This window comes from Quercus suber, unplaced genomic scaffold (assembly GCF_002906115.3).
Source record: "Quercus suber isolate HL8 unplaced genomic scaffold, Cork oak 2.0 scaffold_408, whole genome shotgun sequence".
Taxonomy (NCBI): Eukaryota; Viridiplantae; Streptophyta; class Magnoliopsida; order Fagales; family Fagaceae; genus Quercus; species Quercus suber.
This window is the reverse complement of record NW_027069859.1, coordinates 576,772-600,314: the sequence shown is the minus strand read 5'-3', so window position 1 is coordinate 600,314 and position 23,543 is coordinate 576,772. Positions and strand designations below refer to the sequence as shown.

Genomic DNA, 23,543 nt, shown 5'->3' with positions numbered 1-23,543 from the left:
ACCTCCAAAGAAAATTCCTCTAAATACTTTCCAATCTAGCAGCCACAACTTTAGAAATAATAAAAATAGATAAAAAGTACATTGGAAGACTAGAGAGAGTACTCTTTAGTAATATAAGCCTACCACCCTTAGATAAATAGGGATGCTTCCACCCTGATAGTTTCTGATAGGCCAAGAATGTATTGACCCCTTATGGTGAATTAACCAATTAATTAGCCAAGTTAATTAATTAAGTCAATTAACATGCAATATGCGTGGTAGTACAAACAAATCACCAACTAAGTTAAATGTAGCAAAAAATAAAGTTGACACGATGATTTATTTGCAAATGGAGAAAACCTCCAAGGCAAAATCCCACCGAGTGAATTTAAGGTCACCACTCTCGAGAATCCACTATTATCAAAACAAGCGGTTACATGTAAAGGAGTTCCAGTACCTTATACCAACCTACAGTTGAACCCTTACCCCAATACACAGTTAGACTTGTTCTGTAGTGACAATCTCTCATTTTCAATGCACGGCTCCAAGTACATGACTAACCAATTGATGCACGAATCCCAGTACATGACTAACACACCAATTTGAGAAGGATGTTGGCTGCAAAGTTATTCAGTTCATCCACACGATGAAGATCAAGAAGTTCCTTGGTCACAAAACCCTACGGCGTACAAAAGCAACAGCTTCTTTAAGAGAAAGATGAACTAGGGCATATGTCTCTAGTTACAATATGCTTGAGTAAAACATTTGCATCAAGTTGCATCTAGTGTGACAGCCCTTAAAATAATCCTTATATATGTCTAGGGTTGTGAGAAAAGAAACCCTATACAAATACATATAGATATGCATGAAATCAAATCTGAGAAACTAATTTTCATAATTCTCGATAGATATAGCTATCGAGCTTCACATTTTAAATCTTGATAGATACAGCTATTAAGCTACCTGTCGAGCTTTAAAGAAACGCACTTTACTTGTAATTTGGTAGATCTATGATGTGTTTAATACTTCAAAGAATAAGAATTCAAGTCCAAGTATTGAAGCCATGCAAATCTGTCCAATAATCAAGTGAAGAAGTGTTGTTCTTTAAAGCTTGACAAATAGCTCGACAGATGTATCTATTGAATATAGCTCGATAGATAGCTCGACAGATGTATCTAGATTTTCAATTGTATCCAATGGAAGCATCAATCAAGTAATGTTATGTCATATTTGAAGTCAACACACACACACACATCCATATATATATATATATATATATATATATATCAGACTATACTATTTACTAGTAGTCAATGTTTGTGCATCTTTTAGGTGCATTGTATTGAACTTTTAGTTAATGTAGTTGGTTTGGATCCAAATGCTTGACTTAAATCACACCGAACTTACAACATGAGTCTGAACTTTCATGTTCTGCAATCTAGACTGTGTTTCAGTCAAGTAGTCTGTAACATTCTTGTATGCAATGGAAAATAAAATCAAGTCAAAAAATTTATCATAAAAATTGTAGATTCCACCTGGCTACTAATCCAATAAAATGGGTACCAAAATTATATTTTAGGGTAATTATCATCACATACTGACTTAATAGAACCTGTAAGTTCTCTTCCCTCTCTTTGATGCCTCGTGGACATATCAATGCTTCCCAAATATGGATGTGGAACAAAAATTGGTAAAAAAATGCTAATGCCTTTCTTTTGCACATCCTATGCATGTCCATGTGGCAGTCCGTTGTTGCCTAAAGTGTGTCAGGCAATGCTCAAAGTAGTGTCAATGTGTGAGACGTTTCTGGCTACACACAGTGAGTAATGATCTGGGACTATGTAAGTATTACTCTGAAGTGGCTGCGTAAGTCATCCATGAGTCAGAATTTGAGCCTGTAATTAAGGCTAAACACAAAGTTTTAGGCATTTATTTGACGATGTGTGGGACCATTCATTAGCTGCTAATAACTTTTCACTTCCAAATGCATCAATGCAGAAGAAACAATCTCAATGCGATGATGATCAACACATTGTAATTCTATGTGAATTTATAATAGTTATATGTTTTTATGTATGCTCTTAACCATCAGTTGCTGAAAATATCAAGACTCTTTTGCTTTTTGTTCTACCTATTCTCACCTTCTCCATTGTCCACAAAGTTTTACAATCCCCTTCCCATCAGTTGATTCTTTGGAAGTTTGCTTGGAGTTCCAAAAGTGCCTTCAAAGGTTAATTTCTTTTGTGTGTACATTGAGTAGAATTTTGACTAATGACAACTTGAGGTAGTGTCCACTTGTTGTTATTGACTGTGTTGTATGTGTAAGAGTGCAAGGGAGAATATTAATCATTTGCTCTTGCATTGCCCCATAACCAAAGAGTTGTGAAGTATGGCGTTCACTCTTTTCGGGGTATTTTGGGTTATGCCTAGAGGTATAGTGGAGCATAAAAGTTTTTGAAACATATGTAGGGTCAAGGAGGTTCTCAGCTTGGAATCAATGGGGAGCCTAACCTTGAAAGTCCTAGCAGTGACTTCTAAATTGTTTCCTCTGGTCTTAATTGTACAACTCCCAATAGTGATCCAAATACACTTTAAGAGTTTCTTCTTCCTTCGTAGACATTGTAATCAAAGAGTCAAAGGGCTCAAGAACTTGACTACATGTTACAAACCGTGTGCCGAATGCTTAGGTCAACTCATCATATCCATGAATGAATCTCTTCTCCAATCTATCAAACCACCTCATGGTCGTGGGTCCCAGGCTGGATGAGAAGATTTTACACATTAAGACCTCATTCTTGGAGTAGATGGCCATGCTTTGGTTGTACTTGCTAACATACTCTGCGGGGTCAGATTTACCATTGTAGATAAAGAAAATAGGCCTCACAAATCTCTATTACATGTCCGAACTCTTGATATCCTCAAAAAAAAAGGGACTGTGAAATTTGCTACAAGGTCCTACTCATCACATCATTCCCCATATTTTGTGGACTAGAAGACTCACCATGAGTCCTCAATGTCTGGAATCTTCTCAGAGAAACTTCTCTTTCCTCGATTCATCATGGGGAAAGTTCTTTCTGCTTATTCCTCCACAGGGGAGAATCCACTCTTTCCTTGCACTTGTTAACTGGGGATACTGAACTCTCCCTATTCCTGCGCAGCGGTGAGATTGACCTTTGCCTATACCTATGAGGTTGGGATTCCTGATGCAGCCGAGGATACCTTAAGGTGTTCTCCCCTCTACAGGAGTCTCCTCCATTAGGGCTAATTTCCCAATGATCTCTATTTCCTTTATGACACCTCGCTCTCGTTGTAAGGCTAACATTTGCACCCTTAAACGATCCATTTCCTAATTTCTGCTAGATTGGGAAGGTCTCGCGGAGTTCATCGCTAATGTTTCCCTACAATGGGAGGGAGGCACCAATTCTCCACTGTGATTCATTGTGGCTCCTTTTGGTTATGCCTCCTCAATTCTGACTGTACCATTCTATTCCTTAAAACTGATCCTATGGACAAGCTCAGTTGAGGCGACCTAGGAGCCCCATTCCATCCTCGACTTCTCATTTCAACTTTAACTAGCTCCTAATCCTATAGCTTTGTGGAAATTCATACCAATGACGCCAATTGTAGGAGCCTGAAACGCAAAACTTCCATAAAGGAGATTGGCTTCTAATCAACACAACTAATTTCTAATTATGATGGGATGAAATTCCACAATGGAATATTAGAAAGGTGATTAGAGGTGAAAACAACATGATTAAACACTTGGATTGATAAAAAATTTGTTTCCCAAGGTACACAAAGAGAAAAGGAAAATATAGGCTCTACCTTTCTCTCTCTCTCTTGTTCTTCCTCAATTTTTCTGGATCCCCCATCATGTTGGTGGCCTCCTCTTGTACTCCCCTTTCTTGCTTTCCATCCGTTCCTCCCTTAGCTGGATTTGTGGATATATTTTTCCCATCACACTCCTCTCTCTAGCATTTCTTAATCATGAAGGAAAACTTTTGGGATGTTCTTACTATTCAGGCCAGTCACTTAGCATTTAGTGGAGCTGACATTAGGTAGGGATAACTCATTAATGTGGAGGTGGCTGTTACATTGGGCTCTGTGTCTCCTCCTTTGTATTCCTCGAGAAGATAGCTGAAGAGATATCCTTGGTAAAACAACTAGTAGGTTCTTGGCTGGACAATGCTACCTCAGGAAGACTGGTTCCATGGATTACCACGGTAACGAATCAAACCAGATGGTCTCTCCTCCTTTGGGCTTTGATTACCCCGTATTTACATATGGGCCAAGCTCGTTCCATGGATGAGGCTTCTAGGAATACTTTCCACTCCCCCATAGCTATGTTAAGAGAGTGAATGGTGAAGGTGACTGGTGTTGGGCTATGTGGAATCTAATTATATTTTATCTGAATTATGACCTAACTTGATATATAAGTGCTACGGTTTTTAAAATGATTTTTTCTGAGGCTTCGTAGGCAAATTTTTTTTGAATCATGTAAATATTGTCTTGTGTGACTACTTTCTTTTGCGTATATTTTTTCTCCATTTTGCATCTCACAGATCTATGAATTTCGTGTATATTCCTTGCAACTAGCTATCAGCCGTGGGCTTATCATGCTTGGTTGCCAAATTGGTGTGTTAAAAGATAAGATTGTGGTGAAAGTGTTGATGAACGACCCTGATTAGTGTTTTTTTTTTTTTTTTTTTTTGGTCAGTGAATAGTGGCTAATAGGAAAGATTGTACTCAAATCGGGCCAATATATTGATCTTATTCTTTTCTTCTTTGGTAAATGATCAAAAGTGAATGACCAAAAAAAATATCTATCATTTTGGTTAGCTCAACATGTTCGCATGATCCTACTGGCATATAAAATCACTATTTTGATGGATTTCATCAAAAGCGAAAAATACTAGGATCATTCAGTGATGTGGTGTTTTCCTACATTTAATTTGCAGTCAACATATAAGACCATATGTATATATAACTGAGTACAACTATGATATTACAACATGTCAAGTTTTCCCTTAATGTTCTTGGGATTAATAACATTTTCTTCATGTTGCTCCCAAAGAAAGAAAAAGGGGAAGACATACAAAAGTTACAGGTAACCCTTAGAGCAACAGCTTGACAACAGCACCAGCTGCCGGACAACATTTCTTATAAGATACAACCCCTCATATCAGCTCCGTCAGTGTTTATCCACGCATGATAAGATGACTGGATGGTGAAAAAGCAAGAGCGCAGTTACAAGGCTTTCCCATGCCCCAAAACCCAAGGGATTTTCCCAATAGGGTAAAAAATAAAAGGCATCCTGGGAGGAAGTATATGAACCACGCCATTGCCTATAAAGCCAAACCGGACCAGCACAAAAAACGAAGCCTAATGAAGGAGAAGAAGTAATATATTATAGGATAAAAAGGAAATGGGGAGAGAGAGATTTATTAGAAGATGAAATTGGGGAAGAATAGGCTGTTATTCATCTCCATGGATATACCAGCAAAGAAGAATGGTGGCACAGCGTCGAAGGATATATATACGGGCACGTTGTTCCTTCACCAAGGAAGCACACTTTCTGGTGAAGCCATGCCCCTTTCTTTTTGCAGGGGACTTGATTCCACACATGGTCTGTTGCTTGAGTTCAACCATGGCTGACGCTGTCATTCTTTACTATAGCAGAGAATAAATGAATGAAAATGAGAGCTCGTACAGCAGAGGTTGAGGAGGCCTCTGAGGTTAGGGGGGGAAGGGGAAGGGTTAGGAACAATGTATATATACACTCACAACCACAACTATAAGGAAGTAAAGGTTGACTGCATAAAGGGAGAGAACGTGGTCAGGTTCGAAAACTGAGGGATTTGCAGCCTCAGCAGCGTAGTTTTCTATGAAGGGGGAGTGAACATTGGCTTAAACTAGTTCTATTATTATAATGCAGTACAATATATAAATGCTCCTACCAATGTTAATCAGATTGGTTGGAGCGCAAAATCGAAGAGGGTGAATTAGAAAAGTGGTAAAGGTAGGCATGAAAAAAGGAGGCCTGCTTAATAGAGACAAGGCAAAAGATTTTAGTATGGGAACAGAGTCCCGGCAATCTGACCTCAATTCTGAGGTGGGACGTTGGTTTGGTTGGATTCTACCTTGCATGACTAGCTAGACATAGAGATTAGAGAGAGAATCCATAGCAATTTTTTTTTTTTCCATTTTCCTTCTCGGTTAATTAGACCAAAGTGCCAACTGTTACTAAAGTAATTTATCTATACATGACATGATGTTTAGCATATCATCTCTTCATTGCTGTCAACATTATATTATCTACGTATAGCTAACTATGGCCACACTACAGCTCATCTTTTTTATTTTATTTTTTTATTTTTTATTTTTGAGAAAAAGGTAAGCATAATTTTATTAAATAATTAAGACAATTCAAATTGGAATACATCATCCAAATTTCCAGGCAGATCTTCTACCCATACATTAGTGCTTGCAGATAAAACTCCTCTCCTAGCTAAACCATGAGCTAGCCTATTCCCTTCCCAACAAACATGCTAGAACTGACATTGCCGCAACATACCCCCAATCCTCTTGGTCTCGTCGATAATGTGACCAAACAAAGTATTACAACACCCATCTAATCCTCTTTGCTCATTCGAAAAATTTCTTTTATCATATTTTTTTTTTTAAAGAAATTCCAACGTGGAAAAGAAAACATTTCTATTTAAAAAAAAAATGAAAAAGAAAGAAAAAAAAAAAGACATTCTTTAGTAAGAACATTTTAAAAGGAAAGAAAAGATTTTTTTTATTTTTTTTTTCCCTTGAAAGAACAATTTTAAAAAAAAGAAGGTTTAAAGGTTAGGTGGATTTTTAAAAAAGGGTTTTATTTTGAAAAACACTTTTGAAAAGGGAATAAATTTCCTTTTTCTTTGAAAAACCATTTCTTTGGAAAAGCATACTAAAGGAATTTGTTTACCTAAGCTATTAATTCATGACAACATTATTAATGACAAGAAAATAAAATTGGTAGAAAATTTAAATGACAAGTAAATGTAAAGTGCCTGAATTTAAATTACAATAAAAGTAAAGAGCTTGAACTTAAATGACAATAAAAGTAAAGAGCATTAAAAAAAAAAAAAAAAAAATAGAGATCCCTCTTAAATAAGCTTTAATCTATTTCAAGCTCTATGCGCCCTTTGTCAAAAAGAGACAGGTTCTAAGCCGTCAATCATCCTTAAGACAACATACCCATATTATGCTTTACTTAAGGTTTAAAGCTCATTTTAAGGGAACAGATAGAAAATCTTTTTCTTAAATGATAAGATAGTAATATATAGTCAAAAATGTAAAACTAACGCTATAACTTTCAACGTTTTTCATTTCAGTCATCTAACTTTCAGTTTTGTTATTTTAATTCTCTAACTTTCAATTTTTGTCAATCCAAACTTCCGTTAGAACTTAGTTAAGGCTGCCGTTAAACTCACTGAAATGACGGTTTTACCCTTCTTCTTTTTTCTTTTTTCTCTTTCGGAATTAAAAGAAAAAATATCTTTAAAAAAAAAAATAAACATTTTAAGGGGAATGACGCTTTCCCCTGAAATCAAAACAAACAAAGAAAACATTGAGTCAAATCCCTAACGTAAATCAAAACAAAGAAACCTTGAGAGGATTACAATCCAGAATTTTAAAAAAGGCAAGGGATCCCAAATCCTCAACTGTCTAAAATTGTTAAAAGCACTCAAAAGTTGGAGATAGAGCCGTACAGTTCTCAGTTCGCAGCGCCTCCCATCTGTTTGTTTGTTCTTTTTTTTTTCTTTTTTCTTTTTTCTCGGAGACGGAGGCAGAGAAGAGTTTTCAAAGAGGACCATTTTACTCTCCCATAATAACAAAACCCATATAAAACAACATATTCGGTTCGTGTGTGAAGCTTTTTTTCTTGACTAGACGCCAAGATCAACATTTTTTTTTTCATCTCTGGGTACTAAATTTCAATACCCATCTGGTACTTTTTCTTTTCCTCTTTACTATGTTTCTCTTCTTGCTTTCTTTGGTTGTGGAGAAAAGTTTGTTAATTTTTTTGACTCAAACAAAACCCAGAAATTTTATAAAACTTTGGAAAGCAAATTTACCCAAGGTTTCTTTGTTTTGATTTACGTTAGGGACTTGACTCAATGTTTTCTTTGTTTGTTTTGATTTCAGGGGAAGGGATCATTCCCCTTAAAATGTTTTCTTTTCTTTTCTTTTTTTATTGATTTTTCTTTTTTTCTTGTAATTCTGAAATTAAAAAAAAAAAAAAAAAAAAAAAAGTAAAACAGCATTGTTTTAGTGAGTTTAACGGCAGCTTTAATTGAGTTCTAACGGAAGTCTAGATTGACAAAATTTGAAAGTTAGAGGACTAAAATGACAAAACTGAAAATTAAAAAACTGAAATGAAAAACGTTGAAAGTTAGAGGTCAATTTTACATTTTACCTAACATATATATATATAAAGAACTACAAATATTGCATATACTGTGTTGTGCCTCGTATCTAGATTATTGTTACCAGCCAAGTAGTTCTAGTGGATCTGCTAATAAGATTTCTCCAAGAGTTTATTTCAATAACGGATTCCATCAGTTGCGTGTGACTACGAAATTAGATTGCTCTTCTACCTTTTGTTATTAGATTGTTTTTATTATTAGAAGGAAAGGTATTACAGTTATCTATTTAGCCAATATTTCTGATAAGGGAGAATAATGGGTTGTTACTCTTTTCTTTTTTTTTTTCTTTTTTTTTTGAGAATGAACTACGTTGTTACTTGGAATGTATTTAAAGTGAGCAATGAGAAATAGGATATTCGGTCTCCAGCACCTCTTGTTACCGAAGCATTGCCATCCATTCTATATTCCTAACAAGGTTGAAAGGAGCAAGATTTGCTACCAATGGGGATGGTCAGGTGGTAGATCAAGAGAGAGAGAGACAGTCACGTGATAAAGAGAGTAAGAGAGAGAAAGAGAGAGCATTCATTGAGTCTATTGGCTAATACAAGGTAAAACATTAATGATTTTCAAAATATTAATATGACAATAGCTTTATTTCTAACCCTTAGATTTGTAAGGAATCTATGCTTTAAAAAATGTGTAACTCTTATGGAGTTACACCAGATGTAACTTTAACCCATTATATATATATATATATATATAACAATGGGAATTAAAGGTGCAATAAATAAAAGGGGAGTGCACAAGTATAAGTGCTTGTGAGGTGCGGGGGGTAAGGGCCGGGATTTACACACATATACATTTAGATTAGGTTATAGTAAAATTTCTATATTGTATAAAAATAAATAAATAAAAGGGGAATGGGGATTAAGCAAAAATTAAATGGGATTACAATAATGTAAAGGGGAAGGGGAGAGAACATTAAATAAAAGGGATGACAATAAAGTAAAGGGGAAGAGGAAGAACATTAAATAAAAGGGATGACAATAAAGTAAAGAGGGAAGGGGAAGAACATTAAATAAATGGACAACAATATACAAGATAAATATATGATCAAGAATGTAAGGAGTTCCCACGTGCATAGAAGAGATGAGACTTCTTCCCCCTTAGGGTACTTCTCATATTAAGTCTAGGTTATGGTTCAATACCCATCTAGGAACTTAACAACAATATGACAATCAACAACATAAGCATAAAGGAAAAGAGAGATAGATATACAAAATCTCAACAACAAAATGCTAGTAATTTAAAGCAAAGAGACAACAAACAAATAAATAGAATTTCATATATATAAGATGAATGATGTTTACATAAGAAGAAATAGAGAGGGATGGGATGGGTGTAGTTATTAAGAAACTACCTCATCCCTACACCTTACCCACAAAGATTACAATAAAGATGAGAGAGGCTGAATTTCTGTGATGGGTTTCCTAAAGAGAGGAGAGAGAAATTTTTCAGAATCTTCTAGGCTTTTATTAGATTTTTCTAGTATTTTTTCTTTGATTGTTCTATTTTTTCTCCCAAAAACTTCTTACTTTTTAGAAAAAAAAATTGGGGGGGGGGGGTATTTACAAGGAAGCCAAAAAAATGGCAGCTAAGCCGAAATAGCCTCCCACTTTTACACCAAGTTTGACTATTTCGTCTTTTTCCTAGTTTTTGGTCCGAACTTTGTGTGACTTTTTGGAGGCTTTCTAAGCTCTGATTTCTTCAAACTGTATATCCTTGGAAAACTCTAGATGTCTAGTTTCCAAAGGTTCTGACTTTGTGAGATTTGGAGCTATCGTCATCTAAATATCTCAAGAAGGGAGATGATGCAGTGTAGGAAATTTTGTGACATTTTTCCTTAAAAAAATTTATTCCTTCCAAGCCATGATAGATATCACCAAGCCCTTTTTGTGAGAGGTGGTCAAGACCCCATACTTCAAAGTGGTTTAGTCAGATTGCTCCAATTCTTACCCAATCGGTACAGTTTTTTGTGCAAAGTTGGTCCAAAAACAGCCTGTTTAACTTTTTTTTTTTTTTTTTTTTTAAAAAAAGTGAAAATTTTAATTAGGGTTTTGGTGTTTTGTTGATATCTCATCCATTTTAACTCCAATTTTGGCCCATGAACTATCATTTTGAAGGGATAAATATGACCTACAAGATGGTCCAAAATTTAGCCCGATTGGATGATTGGATCAAAAAATCAACTTTTTGACCATATCCAGTTAGGGTTTTTGGTCTTAATTGCTATCAGAAGGGTTTTGAATGTTGTAACCCTTTGATCCACTATCCAATCATGTTGCATTTATTTGCTACACTTTTTTTGCTTTGAAACTCATGATTTGCACCTTTTTGAATTTTTATTTATTTATTTTTGACACGTTAATCGGGGCCGAATAAAGTACAGTATTGACAGCACCCAACTTGACTATATTGCTTTCAATCTCTGTCTTAGACCACATATCAAGGCCACAATATCTACCACATGAACACCACCTTCCACAAACCTTTGAGGATCATTAACAAAATCAACCATGGTACATAACCATAGAAAAAAATTCCAATCTGCATGCAATATACAATCACACGTTTTATGACATGCTCTAGCCCAAAAAAATGACACAAAAAAATCAAGTATGTTTGTACACACAACAAAAAAATAAATTTAAAAAAAAAAAAATCAAAAATTTTGTGCACCCAAAACACGAGATGCATGAAAAATGAAGGGTGAATCCAGGCTTATAGGCCCATAATAGTGGTCAAATGGGCCATTAGGCCCAAAATCCTAGTTTTGTTACGAAATTGGATTCGACTAGTGATCATGGTTTTGAGGTCCAAAATGTGACAAGGAGCCAGGCCCATGGACACAAAGAAAGCCCAATTCGTGGGAACGAGAAGAGAAAGCTTGGGCCTTAAACGGGAGGGGAGCTGAGCCCAATAAGACAAAGAGGACATGAAAAACTAAGAAGGCCTAGTGATAAAAGGAAGAATAAAAGAGCAAAGGAGCCTGGAGAAAGGAGGGGATCCGAGTTCAAAGCTTATTGGGTCCTCCAATTCCAGAGAAGTATATCCTTTGGAAGGGCTAGAAGGTGCTGAATGGGATATGGACAGCTCAAGAGACAATCTAGGCACAAGACACACAAATTCTAGAAAGGCATAGGTAACGAATGAGGTCTTGTCTAGATCAAGCAACTGGGATCCAAAAGGCAGTGACAAAGACAGATGACGACTTCAGGATCAATACTTGATGAGAAAAGCCAAAGGACCTTGGGCAAGGCAGAGGATGTGGAATAAGAGGTAAGTGATCAAAAACCTTTTTAAGCACACCCCTTGAAAGAGGGAATCCGTCCATTTCTAGAAAATGGCCAACTTGTGGGAAGTCGACATTAAGGTCTCAAGGCTTTTGAAGTTCCCCTTTTGAGGCCTTGGAAGAAAAAAAAAAGCATTGACCTTAAAAGGAATCTGGGTTTACCTAAAGGAGCTCCTACAAGTGGAAAGTCCGTAGATGAACTTTCAGCTATCGATTCCCATGAAGATGAAATAAGAGGAAATAAGAAAAGGACCAGCCACCAATGTTTCAGAAAAATCAGTGGCTCAAGTACCCAAAAGAATCAAGGGATAAAATACGGATTTAGAGAGCTTTCAAAGGGCACTATAAAAGGGAGGTGAGCCTGAAGTTAAAGGGGCATTCAGCAACAAGCAATCTAGAGAGAACACACAGAAAATCTTAAAGTTTTTTCTTTAAGCTATTATTTAAGTTTTAAGAAGAAGAGGCATTGTAAAAGGAACCAATAACAAAAATACTCAGGGAGTCACTTAGATTCAAGGAGACTCAAATTTCATAAGTCTTGAGAGGCTAAGTGGAATTACTCAAGTCTATGATTTTTGAGCTTTATTGAGCCTCATGGAGTATCCTTACAAGGCAGGACCTAATGTACTCAAGTACTTAATAAAATACAATATCATCCTCTTTGAGGGATCTTCACATTTTATTCATTTACTTTATATTGTGTATTTGTTGTTCCTTATTACTTGCTCAACCAATATATATATATATATATATTTGTGTTATTTGTGTTGTGGAGTTCATCTTGTGCATATAATGGTTCGTATAACGGCCCAAGGAGGTCGCGGTGAGCCCAGTCCAGTCCAACCAATACCCATAAACCTTATTTGGTGGCCCAGGATCCCCTTACCAGTGTTGGGCCTGGAAGCGTCGAAAGAGAGACCCACACATGGTTATTATTCATTGTGATTAATAAGCATCACCCCTTGCAAAGACTATGACCTTTATCATTTCAGTAATTAGGCAAAATAAAGGGGGCCTCAATGGCCATAAGGGTCTGAGCCGACCCAGGTGGTCTTTCCAAGCATCTATTGGTAGGACTGTGCAACATTGGCCTGATTAGAACTTAACTTGAAACTGTTGACCACAAGGTAAGGCAGCATGAGCCTCACAACTAAAATTGAGGGATTCATAATATTGTTTCAAAAATCATTCGTCAACGTAGCAGCTGATGGAATCCCATCAGGTGGCATCAAATGTTATTAGACAACCATCTACATCTTATTTTTCTTTTGATTTTGGATATGAAGATTGTCGCATGTTCTATTCTTCCTTTGAAATGACTAAGGAAGAAGAGTACTAAGATATGGTCTATAGGCATGGGTTGCAAATATGGAATAATGAGAAATAACCATATTGCCATCCAAGAACCCTTATAAATTACTAGTTTTTACACAAACGAAGGTAGGGCAATCTCACATGTTGAGAGTTGAGACTGCCATTTTTGTTTCTTCACCCATTGGTCTATTGACTTCACTAGGGGAGCCTCCCTAGCCAACCTCGACTAGCTGTTCAATGTTGAACTAGAATTTCTCTTTCTTTGTAGGGTGTCTGTCAAGTTGCAAGGACTCATCACCATTTGGATAAATAAAAAAATAAAAAGGGTTCTTGTTGCATTTCCATCTCTTCTAGTCGCAAGTTCACACAATGCGTGAAACAATTACAATTTTTTGTATTTTTATTTTTATTTTTATTTTTGTTCAATAAAAAGTTTGGTACTTCTTCCAACCATACAACAAAGTCATCAACATAAAAATCTTACTTCGTGCAACTTTGTTTTTTTATATATTAACTATTTTGAGTACTTGTTTATATATATTGTAGGGTCAGGATTTGCGGCACAATCCCAAAAACAATAAAATTTGTAGAGCGTGGGTGATAGAGCAAGACTAAGTATGGATCTAACAACAATTGATTATGGCATGCAAGTATAAACCAACATAAAAGTACATACAAAGACTAAGCGAGTTTGAATCCGAAGAGAGTTCTGATTAATTCAATACAAGTTACAGTTCCTCTAGTCCTCCTCGCTTCTAGGAATCCTTCTTCTTTATATAACACCCTCCTCCCTCATCTCTATCGTCCACTTGTTCTTCATCTAGGTTCCTACTTGAGTATATGTTATGTCATGTATCTTCTCCAACCTTTTGTGAGTGGCGGTAGATGAGGTTACCCTGTTCAGGGGTCTTCTCCATATAAATGCGGCCAAAAAATTTGTTGCAGTGCATTTAATACGGTGGTAGCAGCTTTTCCTTTAGATATTTCCTCATTCTTATTGTCTCCAGATATACTTAGAGCTTATCTTGATCAGTAGGAATGCTCGGAAGATCATTCTGACCTTCTACACATTCGATTGATCAGTACTATTCGCGTCCGAGGAATAAAATCTCTTCGGACGGATGGCGATCTCTACGGATTGTACCCATCCTTCTTTTCCGGGTATCTTTCTTCCAGATGGGCCTTGCCCTTACCACCTCCTTCTCTTCGAACACACAATAATCCTCACATGGGGCCCTAGGCCAACTACGTTAGATTGGGTCTTTCCCCCCCACAATAGTCCCTCAAAATTTTAATTTTTCCCTCGCATCCGAGGAGAAAAAGTAAAATTTTGACCTGCCACGCAATGAAAAGAATGAAAAGTTTGAAAAGAGTACATAAATACCCAAGCTTGCACGTGCGCAAGCATAGATACAAGCGCTTCATCATTGCCGCTATCATTTCCATATTCCCAAAGCGCTGTATTAATCACTCCAGGCGGCGTTTTGTCTTTTGCATCCAACGGTGGGTCATTGATCCAACAGACAGGGCTGTTCTTCGGGATTTGGACGGGATGAACTACATCCTTTCACCTGCCCCCGTATATAAACCCTCAGAGGAGGTTATTTTTCCTCACTTTACGCATCCTCAGAATACCCTGCGAACTTGCTCATTGAAAATCCTTCAAGCTTCTTCGATTTTCTGTCTTATTTCTTCCCAGAATCTACTAAAAGTCCACTTTGAGTTCAGAGATCATTCTCCATTCCCGTTTGTGTAAGTTTCGGCATCCTTAATCCCTTATTTTCTTCTCGACTGGGATTTTCAACCTTCGAAACCCCCATTTCTTGGTTACTGCTTCAATTATTCCTTAAAAATGGGTAGATTCCAATACCTCGTCGATAGTCCGACGTTGATAGAGGAATTTAAGTGGACTTATGGTATACCGCGGGGGGTAAATCTGAGGTATTGCCCTCTTGAGCGGATGCTAACGGACCGAAGAGAAGGGGAGGTCATAATCCCAATGATAGCCTTCATCGAAGGAGGAATGACCCTCCCAATAGGTTTCGTCACCCTGAACTACCTTCGCAACCATAAACTCTCTCCTGAGCAATGCGTGCCCAATACCTTTAGGATCCTAGGAGTCATCGATGCCTTGAACCTACAATTAGGATTAGGGTTGACCTGGCGTGACCTGGTACATATGTACGAGTGTCATAGCCAAAAGGGGGCGAGATATTATCTTAAATCCCGATCCGACACCGTTAGACTTCTCTCTTGCCTTCCCAAGTCAAATAAAGGGATGAAAGACGACTATTTAATCGTCTCGGGCGCATGGCATGACGGTCTACATTGTCCGACCTAGCTAGGAGAGTCAGGTGTGACTTCCTAGACTTAGGATCTCTAACAGTAGGCTTAGGATCTTCACTCTTCATAATCTGTTTTTTTTTTTTTTTTCTTTATGTCGTCATCTTTCAGTTTTCTGATCAAGTTTGTTTTTTTTTTTTTTCCCCCCAACCCCCCAAAAAATACACCCAAATAAGAAAAGAAAGCTAGATTGTGTACATTTATCTCTTGACCAAATTATATAAAAGCTAGTCAGATTGATGTCTCAGTGATGTTCAATCTCCATAATGTTCAGAATGTCTTATAATCATTGAAATGCACTCTTTTTCCCCTTTACCAGGATGGTATCACCATTAAACTTGTTTGATAAATGAGCATATCTAATCATTTTGCTGCAGATAGCAAGTGTTACCAATCTTATGTCCCATATTTCCTTCATTGCTATCCGTTAAGCATTTGTTTACTCAACTTTTCTTTATTCTTATTCTCTTCCTTTTTTTTTTCTTCCTTTAAATAAATACACGGGAACTTTGAAGTCAATTAAACAATTTATTGACGATGATCTTCTGGCCCAACAGATACTCGTTAGGAACTTCGGTAGAATTTAGACATATAGATAGGACCCTGGTTCCATTGAGTGTTTCTTTGTGACTGAATTTTTTGTTGGTTTGAGGCTTAATTATATGAACTATGCTTGCTCAAAGGTATATACTGATTAGTGAATAAGTTGAATAAGAGTGACAATTTTCAGACCAGGCATATCAACACGCCTATATATAGTTGGGTGTATATAGATCTCAGTTTCTTGATTTTCAATTGTATCCAATGGAAGCATCAATCAAGTAACGTTATGTCATATTTGAAGTCAACACACACACACACACACACATATATATATATCAGACTATATTATTTACTAGTAGTCAATGTTTGTGAATCTTTTAGGTGCATTGTATTGAACTTTTAGTTAATGTAGTTGGTTTGGATCCAAATGCTTGACTTAAATCACACCGAACTTACAACAAGAGTCTGAACATTCATGTTCTGCAGTCTAGACAGTGTTTCACAATCAAGTAGTCAGTAATATTCTTGTCTTGTGCGCAATGGAAAATAAAATCAAGTTGGAAAAATTATCATGAAAATTGTAGATTCCACCTGACTGCTGATCCAATAAAATGGGTACCAAAATTATATTTCAGGGTAATCATCATCACATACTGACTTAATAGAACCTGTAAGTTCTCTTCCCTCTCTTTGATGCCTCGTGGACATAGCAATGCTTCCCAAATATGGATGTGGGACAGAAATTGGTAAAAAAAATGCTAATGCCTCTCCTTTGCACATCCTGTGCATGTCCATGTGGCAGTCCGTTGTTGCCCAGAGTATGTCCGGCAGCGCTCAAAGTAGTGTCAATGTGTGAGACGTTTCTGGCTACACACAGTGAGCAGTGATCTGGGACTATGTAAGTATTACTCTGAAGTGGCTGCGTAAGTCATCCATGAGTCAGAATTTGAGCCTGTAATTGAGGCTAAACACGGAGTTTTACGCATTTATTTGATGATGCGTGAGACCATTCATTGGCTGCTAATAACTTTTCACTTCCAAATGCATCAATGCAGAAGAAACAATCTCAATACGATGATGATCAACACATGGTAATTCTATGTGAATTTATAATAGTTATATGTTTTTATGTATGCTCTTGACCATCAGTTGCTGAAAATATCAGGAATCTTTTGCTTTTTGTTCTGACTCTTCTCACCTTCTCCATTGTCCACAGTCCACAAAGTTTAACAATCCCCTTCCCATCAGTTAATTCTTTGGAAGTTTGTGTGGAGTTCCAAAAGTGCCTTCAAAGGTTAATTTCTTTGTGTAGCGGCATTGAGTAGAATTTTGACTAATGGCAACTTGAGGCAGTGTCCGCTTGTTGTTATTGACTGTGTTGTATGTGTTAGAGGGCAGGGGAGAATATTAATCATTTACTCTTGCATTGCCCCATAACCAGAGAGTTGTGAAGTATGGTGTTCACTCTTTCCGGGGTATTTTGGGTTTTGCCTAACGATACAGTGGAGCATAAAAGTTTTTGAAACATATGCAGGGTCAAAGAGGTTCCCAGCTTGGAATCAATGGGGAGCCTGACCTTGAAAGTCCTGGCGGTGACTTTTGCATTGTTTCCTCTGATCTTATTGTACAACTCCCAATAACAGTCCAAATACACTTTGAGAGTTTCTTCTTCCTTCATAGACATTGTAATCAAAGAGTCAAAGGGCTCAAGAACTCGACTACATTTTACAAACCTTGCGCCAAATGCTTAGGTCAACTCATCATATCCATGAATGAATCCCTTCTCCAATCTGTCAAACCACCTTATGGTCATGGGTCCCAGGCTAGACGAGAAGATTTTACACATTAAGACCTCATTCTTGGAGTAGATGGCCATGTTTTGGTTGTATTGACTAACATACTCCGCAAGATCAGATTTACCATCATAGAAAAAAAAAAAAAAAAAAAATAGGCCTCACAAATCTCTATTGCATGTCCGAAGTCTTGATATCCTCAAAAAAATAGGGACCGTGAAATTTGTTGCCAGGCCTTGCTCATCACATCATTCCCCATATTTTGTGGACTAGAAGGCTCACCATGAGTCCTCAATGTCTGGAATCTTCTTAGAGAAACTTCTTTTTCCTCAATTCGTCATGGGGAGAGTTCTTTCTGCTTATTCCTCCATGGGGGAGAATCCACTTTTTCCTTGCACTTGTTAACTAGGAATACTGAACTCCCCCTATTCCTGCACAAGGTGAGATTGACCTTTGCCTATACCTATAAGTTGGGATTTCTAATGCAGCCAAGGATACCTTAAGGTGTTCTCCCCTCTACAAGAGTCTCCTCCATCGGGCATAATTTCCCAATGATCTCTATTTCCTTTATGATGCCTCGCTCCTCGTTGTAAGGGTAACATTTGCGCCCTTAAATGATCCATTTCCCGATTTCTGCTGGATTGGGAAGGTCTCACGGAGTTCATCGCTGATGTTTCCCTATAATGGGAGGGAGGCACCAGTTCTCTACTATGACTTTGTTGTGGCTCCGTTTGGCCGTGCCTCCTCCATTTTGACTGTACCATTCTATTCCTTAAAACTAATCCTACGGACAAGCTCAGTTGAGGCGATCTAGGAGCCCATTCCATCCCCGGCTTGTCATTTCAACTTTAACTAACTCCTAATCCTATAGCTTTGTGGAAATTCATACCAACGACGCCAATTGTGGGAGCCTGAAATGCAAAACTTCCTTAAATGAGATTGGCTTCTAATCAACACAACTAATTTCTAATTATGATGGGATGAAATTCCACAATGGAATATTAGAAAGGTGATTGGAGATGAAAGCAACATGATTAAACACTTGGATTGATAAAAAATTGGTTGCCCGAGGTACACAAAGATACAAGCTCTACCTCTCTCTCTCTTTCTCTTGTTCTTCCTCAATTTTTCTGGATCCCCATCATGTTAGTGGCCTCCTCTTATACTCCCCTTTCTTGCTTTCCATCTATTCCACCCTTAGCTGGATTTGTGGATATATTTTTCCCATCACACTCCTCTCTCTGCCATTTCTTAATCGTGAAGGCAAACTTTTGGGGCGTTCTTACTATTCAGGCTAGTCATTCAGTATTTAGTGGAGCTGACATTAGGTAGGGATAACTCATTAATGTGGAGGTGACTGTTACATTAGACTCTGTGTCTCCTCCTTCCTATTCCCCAAGAAGATAGCCGAAAAGATATCCTTGTTAAAACAACTAGTAGGTTCTTGGCTGGACAATGCTACCTCAAGAAGACTGGTTCCACAGATTACCTCGATAAGGGGCCAACAGAGATGGTCTCTCCTCCTTTGGGCTTTGATTACCCCGTATTTACATATGGGCCAGGCTCGTTCCATGGATGAGGCCTCTAGGAATACTTTCCACTCCCCCACAGGTATGTTAAGAGATGTGAATGGTGAAGGTGACTAGTGTTGGGCTATGTGGAACCTAGTTATATTTGATCTAAATTATGACCTAACCTGACATATAAGTGCTATGGTTTTTAATATGATTTTTTCTGAGGCATCGTAGGCAAATTTTTTAGAATCATGTAAATATTGTTTTGTGTGATTACTTTCTTTTGCGTATATTTTTCTTCTCTATTTTGCATCTCATAGATCTGTGAATTTTGTGAATATTCCCTGCAACTAGCTAACATTCATGGGCTTATCATGCTTGGTTGCCAAATTGGTGTGTTAAAAGATAAGATTGCCGTGAAAGTGCTGACGAACGACCCTGATTAGTGTATGTTTGTTTTTTTTTAATTTTTTGGTCAGTGAATAGTGGCTAATAGGAAAGATTGTACTGAAATCGGGCCAATATATTTAACTTATTCTTTTATTCTTTGGTAAATGATCAAAAGTGAATGACCAAAAAAATATCTATCATTTTGGTTAGCTCAACATGTTCGCATGATACTACTGGCATATAAAATCACTATTTTGATGGATTTCATCAAAAGCGAAAAATACTTGGATCATTCAGTGATGTGGTGTTTTCCTACATTTAATTTGCAGTAAACATATATGACCATATGTATATATAACCATGAGGACAACTATGATATTACAACATGTCAAGTGTTCCCTTCATTTTCTTGGGATTAAAAACATTTTCTTCATGCTGCTCCCAAAGAAAGAAAAAGGGGGAAGACATACAAAAGTTACAGATAACCATTAGAGCAACAGCTTTGACAACAGCACCAGCTGCCGGGCAACATTTCTTATAAGATACAACCCCTCATATCAGCTCCGTCAGTGTTTATCCACGCATGATTAGATGGCTGGATGGTGAAAAAGCAAGAGCGCAGTTACAAAGCTTTCCCATGCCCCAAAACCCAAGGGAGTTTCCCAATAGGATAAAAAATAAAAGGCATCCTGGGAGGAAGTATATGAACCACGCCATTGCCTATAAAACCAAACCGGACCAGCACAAAAGACGAAGCCTAATGAAGGAGAAGAAGTAATATATTATAGGACAAAAAGGAAATGGGGAGAGAGAGATTTATTAGAAGATGAAATTGGGGAAGGATAGGCTATTATTCATCTCCATGGATATACCAGCAAAGAAGAATGGTGGCACAGCGTCGAAGGATATATATACGGGCACGTTGTTCCTTCACTAAGGAAGCACACTTTCTGGTGAAGCCATGCCCCTTTCTTTTTGCAGGGGACTTGATTCCACACATGGTCTGTTGCTTGAGTTCAACCATGGCTGTCGCTATCATTCTTTACTATAGCAGAGAATAAATGAATGAAAATGAGAGCTCGTACAGCAGAGGTTGAGGAGGCCTCTGAGGTTAGGAGGGGAAGGGGGAAGGGTTAGGTACAATGTATATATACACTCACAACCACAACTATAAGGAAGTAAAGGTTGACTGCATTTCAAAGGGAGAGAACGTGGTCAGGTTCGAAAACTGAGGGATTTGCAGCCTCAGCAGCGTAGTTTTCTATGAAGGGGGAGTGAACATTGGCTTAAACTAGTTCTATTATTATAATGCAGTACAATATATAAATGCTCCTACCAATGTTAATCAGATTGGTTGGAGCGCAAAATCGAAGAGGGTGAATTAGAAAAGTGGTAAAGGTGGGCATGAAAAAAGGAGGCCTGCTTAATAGAGACAAGGCAAAAGATTTGAGTATGGGAACAGAGTCCCGGCAATCTGACCTCAATTCTGAGGTGGGACGTTGGTTTGGTTGGATTCTACCTTGCATGACTAGCTAGACATAGAGATTAGAGAGAGAATCCATAGCAATTTTTTTTTCCATTTTCCTTCTCAGTTAATTAGACCAAAGTGCCAACTGTTACTAAAGTAATTTATCTATACATGACATGATGTTTAGCATATCACTCTTCATTGCTGTCAACATTATATTATCTATGTATAGCTGACTATGGCCACACTACAGCTCATCTTTTTTATTCTCTTTTTTTTTTCTTTTTTTTTTTTTGAGAAAAAGGTCAGCATAATTTTATTAAATACTTAAGACAATTCAAATTAGAATACATCATCCAAATTTCTAGACAGATCTTTTATCCATACATTAGTGCCTGTAGATAAAACTGCTCTCCTATCTAAACCATGAGCTAGCCTATTCTCTTCCCAACAAACGTGCTAGAACTGACATTGCTGCAACATACCCCCAATCCTCTTGGTCTCGTCGATAATGTGACCAAACGAAGTATTACAACGCCCATCTAATCCTCTTTGCTCATTCAAAAAATTTCTTTTATCATATTTTTTTTAAAGAAATTCCAACGTGGAAAAGAAAACATTTTTGTTTTTTTTTTTAAGAAAGAAAAGAGATTTTTTTTAAATACAAATTATTTTCCCAAAAAAAAAAAAAGACATATTCTTTAGTAAGAACATTTTTCCAACGTGGAAAAGAAAACATTTTTGTTTTTTTTTTTAAGAAAGAAAAGAGATTTTTTTTAAATACAAATTATTTTCCCAAAAAAAAAAAAAGACATATTCTTTAGTAAGAACATTTTAAAAGGAAAGAAAAGATTTTTTTTTTTCTTGAAAGAACAATTTTTAAAAAAGAAGGTTGAAAGGTGGATTTTTAAAAAAGGGTTTTATTTTGAAAAACACTTTTGAAAAAGGAATAAATTTCTTTTTTCTTTGAAAAACCATTTTTTTGGAAAAGCATACTAAAGGAATTTGTTTACCCAAGCTATTAATTTATGACAACATTATTAATGACAAGAAAATAAAATTGGTAGAAAATTTAAATGACAAGTAAATGTAAAGTGCCTGAATTTAAATGACAATAAAAGTAAAGAGCTTGTACTTAAATGACAATAAAAGTGAAGAGCATTAAAAAAAAAAAAAAATTTAGAGATCCCTCTTAAATAAGCTTTAATCTATTTCAAGTCTTATGGGCTCTTTGTCAAAAAGAGATGGGTTCTAAGCCGTCAATCATCCTTAAGACAACATACCCATATTATGCTTTACTCAAGGTTTAAAGCTCATTTAAAAGGGATAGATAGAAAAAAAATTTCTTAAATGATGAGATAGTAATATATATATATATATATATGTATGTATATATATAAGAACTACAGATATTGCATATACTGTGTTGAGCCTAGTATCTAGATTATTGTTACCAGCCAAGTAGTTCCAGTGGATCTGCTCAGAAGATTTCCTCCAGGAGTTTATTTCAATAAAGGATTCCATCAATTGCGTGTGACTAGGAAATTAGATTGCTTTTCTATCTTTTGTTATTATTGTTTGTTATTAGATTGTTTTTATTATTAGAAGGAAAGGTATTACAGTTATCTAATTTAGCCAATGTTTCTGCTAAGGGAGAATAATTGGGTTGTTACTTCTTTTCTTCTTCCTTCTTCTTCTTCTTCCTTTTTTTTTTTTTTTTTGGAGAATGAACTACGTTGTTACTTGGAATGTATTTAAAGTGAGTAATGAGAAATAAGAGGGAGCAGAGAAATAGGATATTCGATCTCCAACACCTCTTGTTACCGAAGCATTGCCATCCATTCTATATTCCTCACTAGGTTGAAAGGAGCAAGATTTGCTTCCAATGGGGATGGTCAGGTGATAGATCAAGAGAGAGAGACAATCACGTAATAAAGAGAGTAAGAGAGATAAAGAGAGAGCATTCATTGAGTCTATTGGCTAATTCAAGGTAAAACATTAATGATTTTCAAAATATTAATATGACAATAGCTTTATTTCTAACCCTTAGATTTGTAAGGAATCTACGTTTTAAAAAATGTGTAACTCTTATGGAGTTACACCAAATGTAACTTAAATCCATTATATATATATATATATATATATAACAATAAGAATTAAAGGTGCAATAAATAAAAGGGGAGTGCACAAGTATAAGTGTTTGTGAGGTGTGGGAGGTAAGGGCCGAGATTCACACACATATACACTTAAATTAAGCTAGAGTAGAATTTCTATATTGTATAAAAATAAATAAATAAATAAATAAAATGGGAGTGGGGATTAAGCAAAAATTAAATGGGATTACAATAATGTAAAGGGGAAGGAGAGATAACATTAAATAAAACGGATGACAATAAAGTAAAGGGGGAAGAGGAAGAACATTAAATAAAAGGG

General features: G+C 36.6%; 1 protein-coding gene across 1 annotated transcript; it reads right to left on the bottom strand.

Moving 5' to 3' along the window:
- Positions 1-19,934: 19,934 nt before the first annotated feature.
- Positions 19,935-20,807, bottom strand: LOC136062381 (small polypeptide DEVIL 19-like). The gene has a single exon (XM_065761368.1). The coding sequence runs from the start codon at positions 20,679-20,681 to the stop codon at positions 20,493-20,495; it is 189 nt and encodes a 62-aa protein (XP_065617440.1). The 5' UTR covers positions 20,682-20,807; the 3' UTR covers positions 19,935-20,492.
- Positions 20,808-23,543: the final 2,736 nt, after the last annotated feature.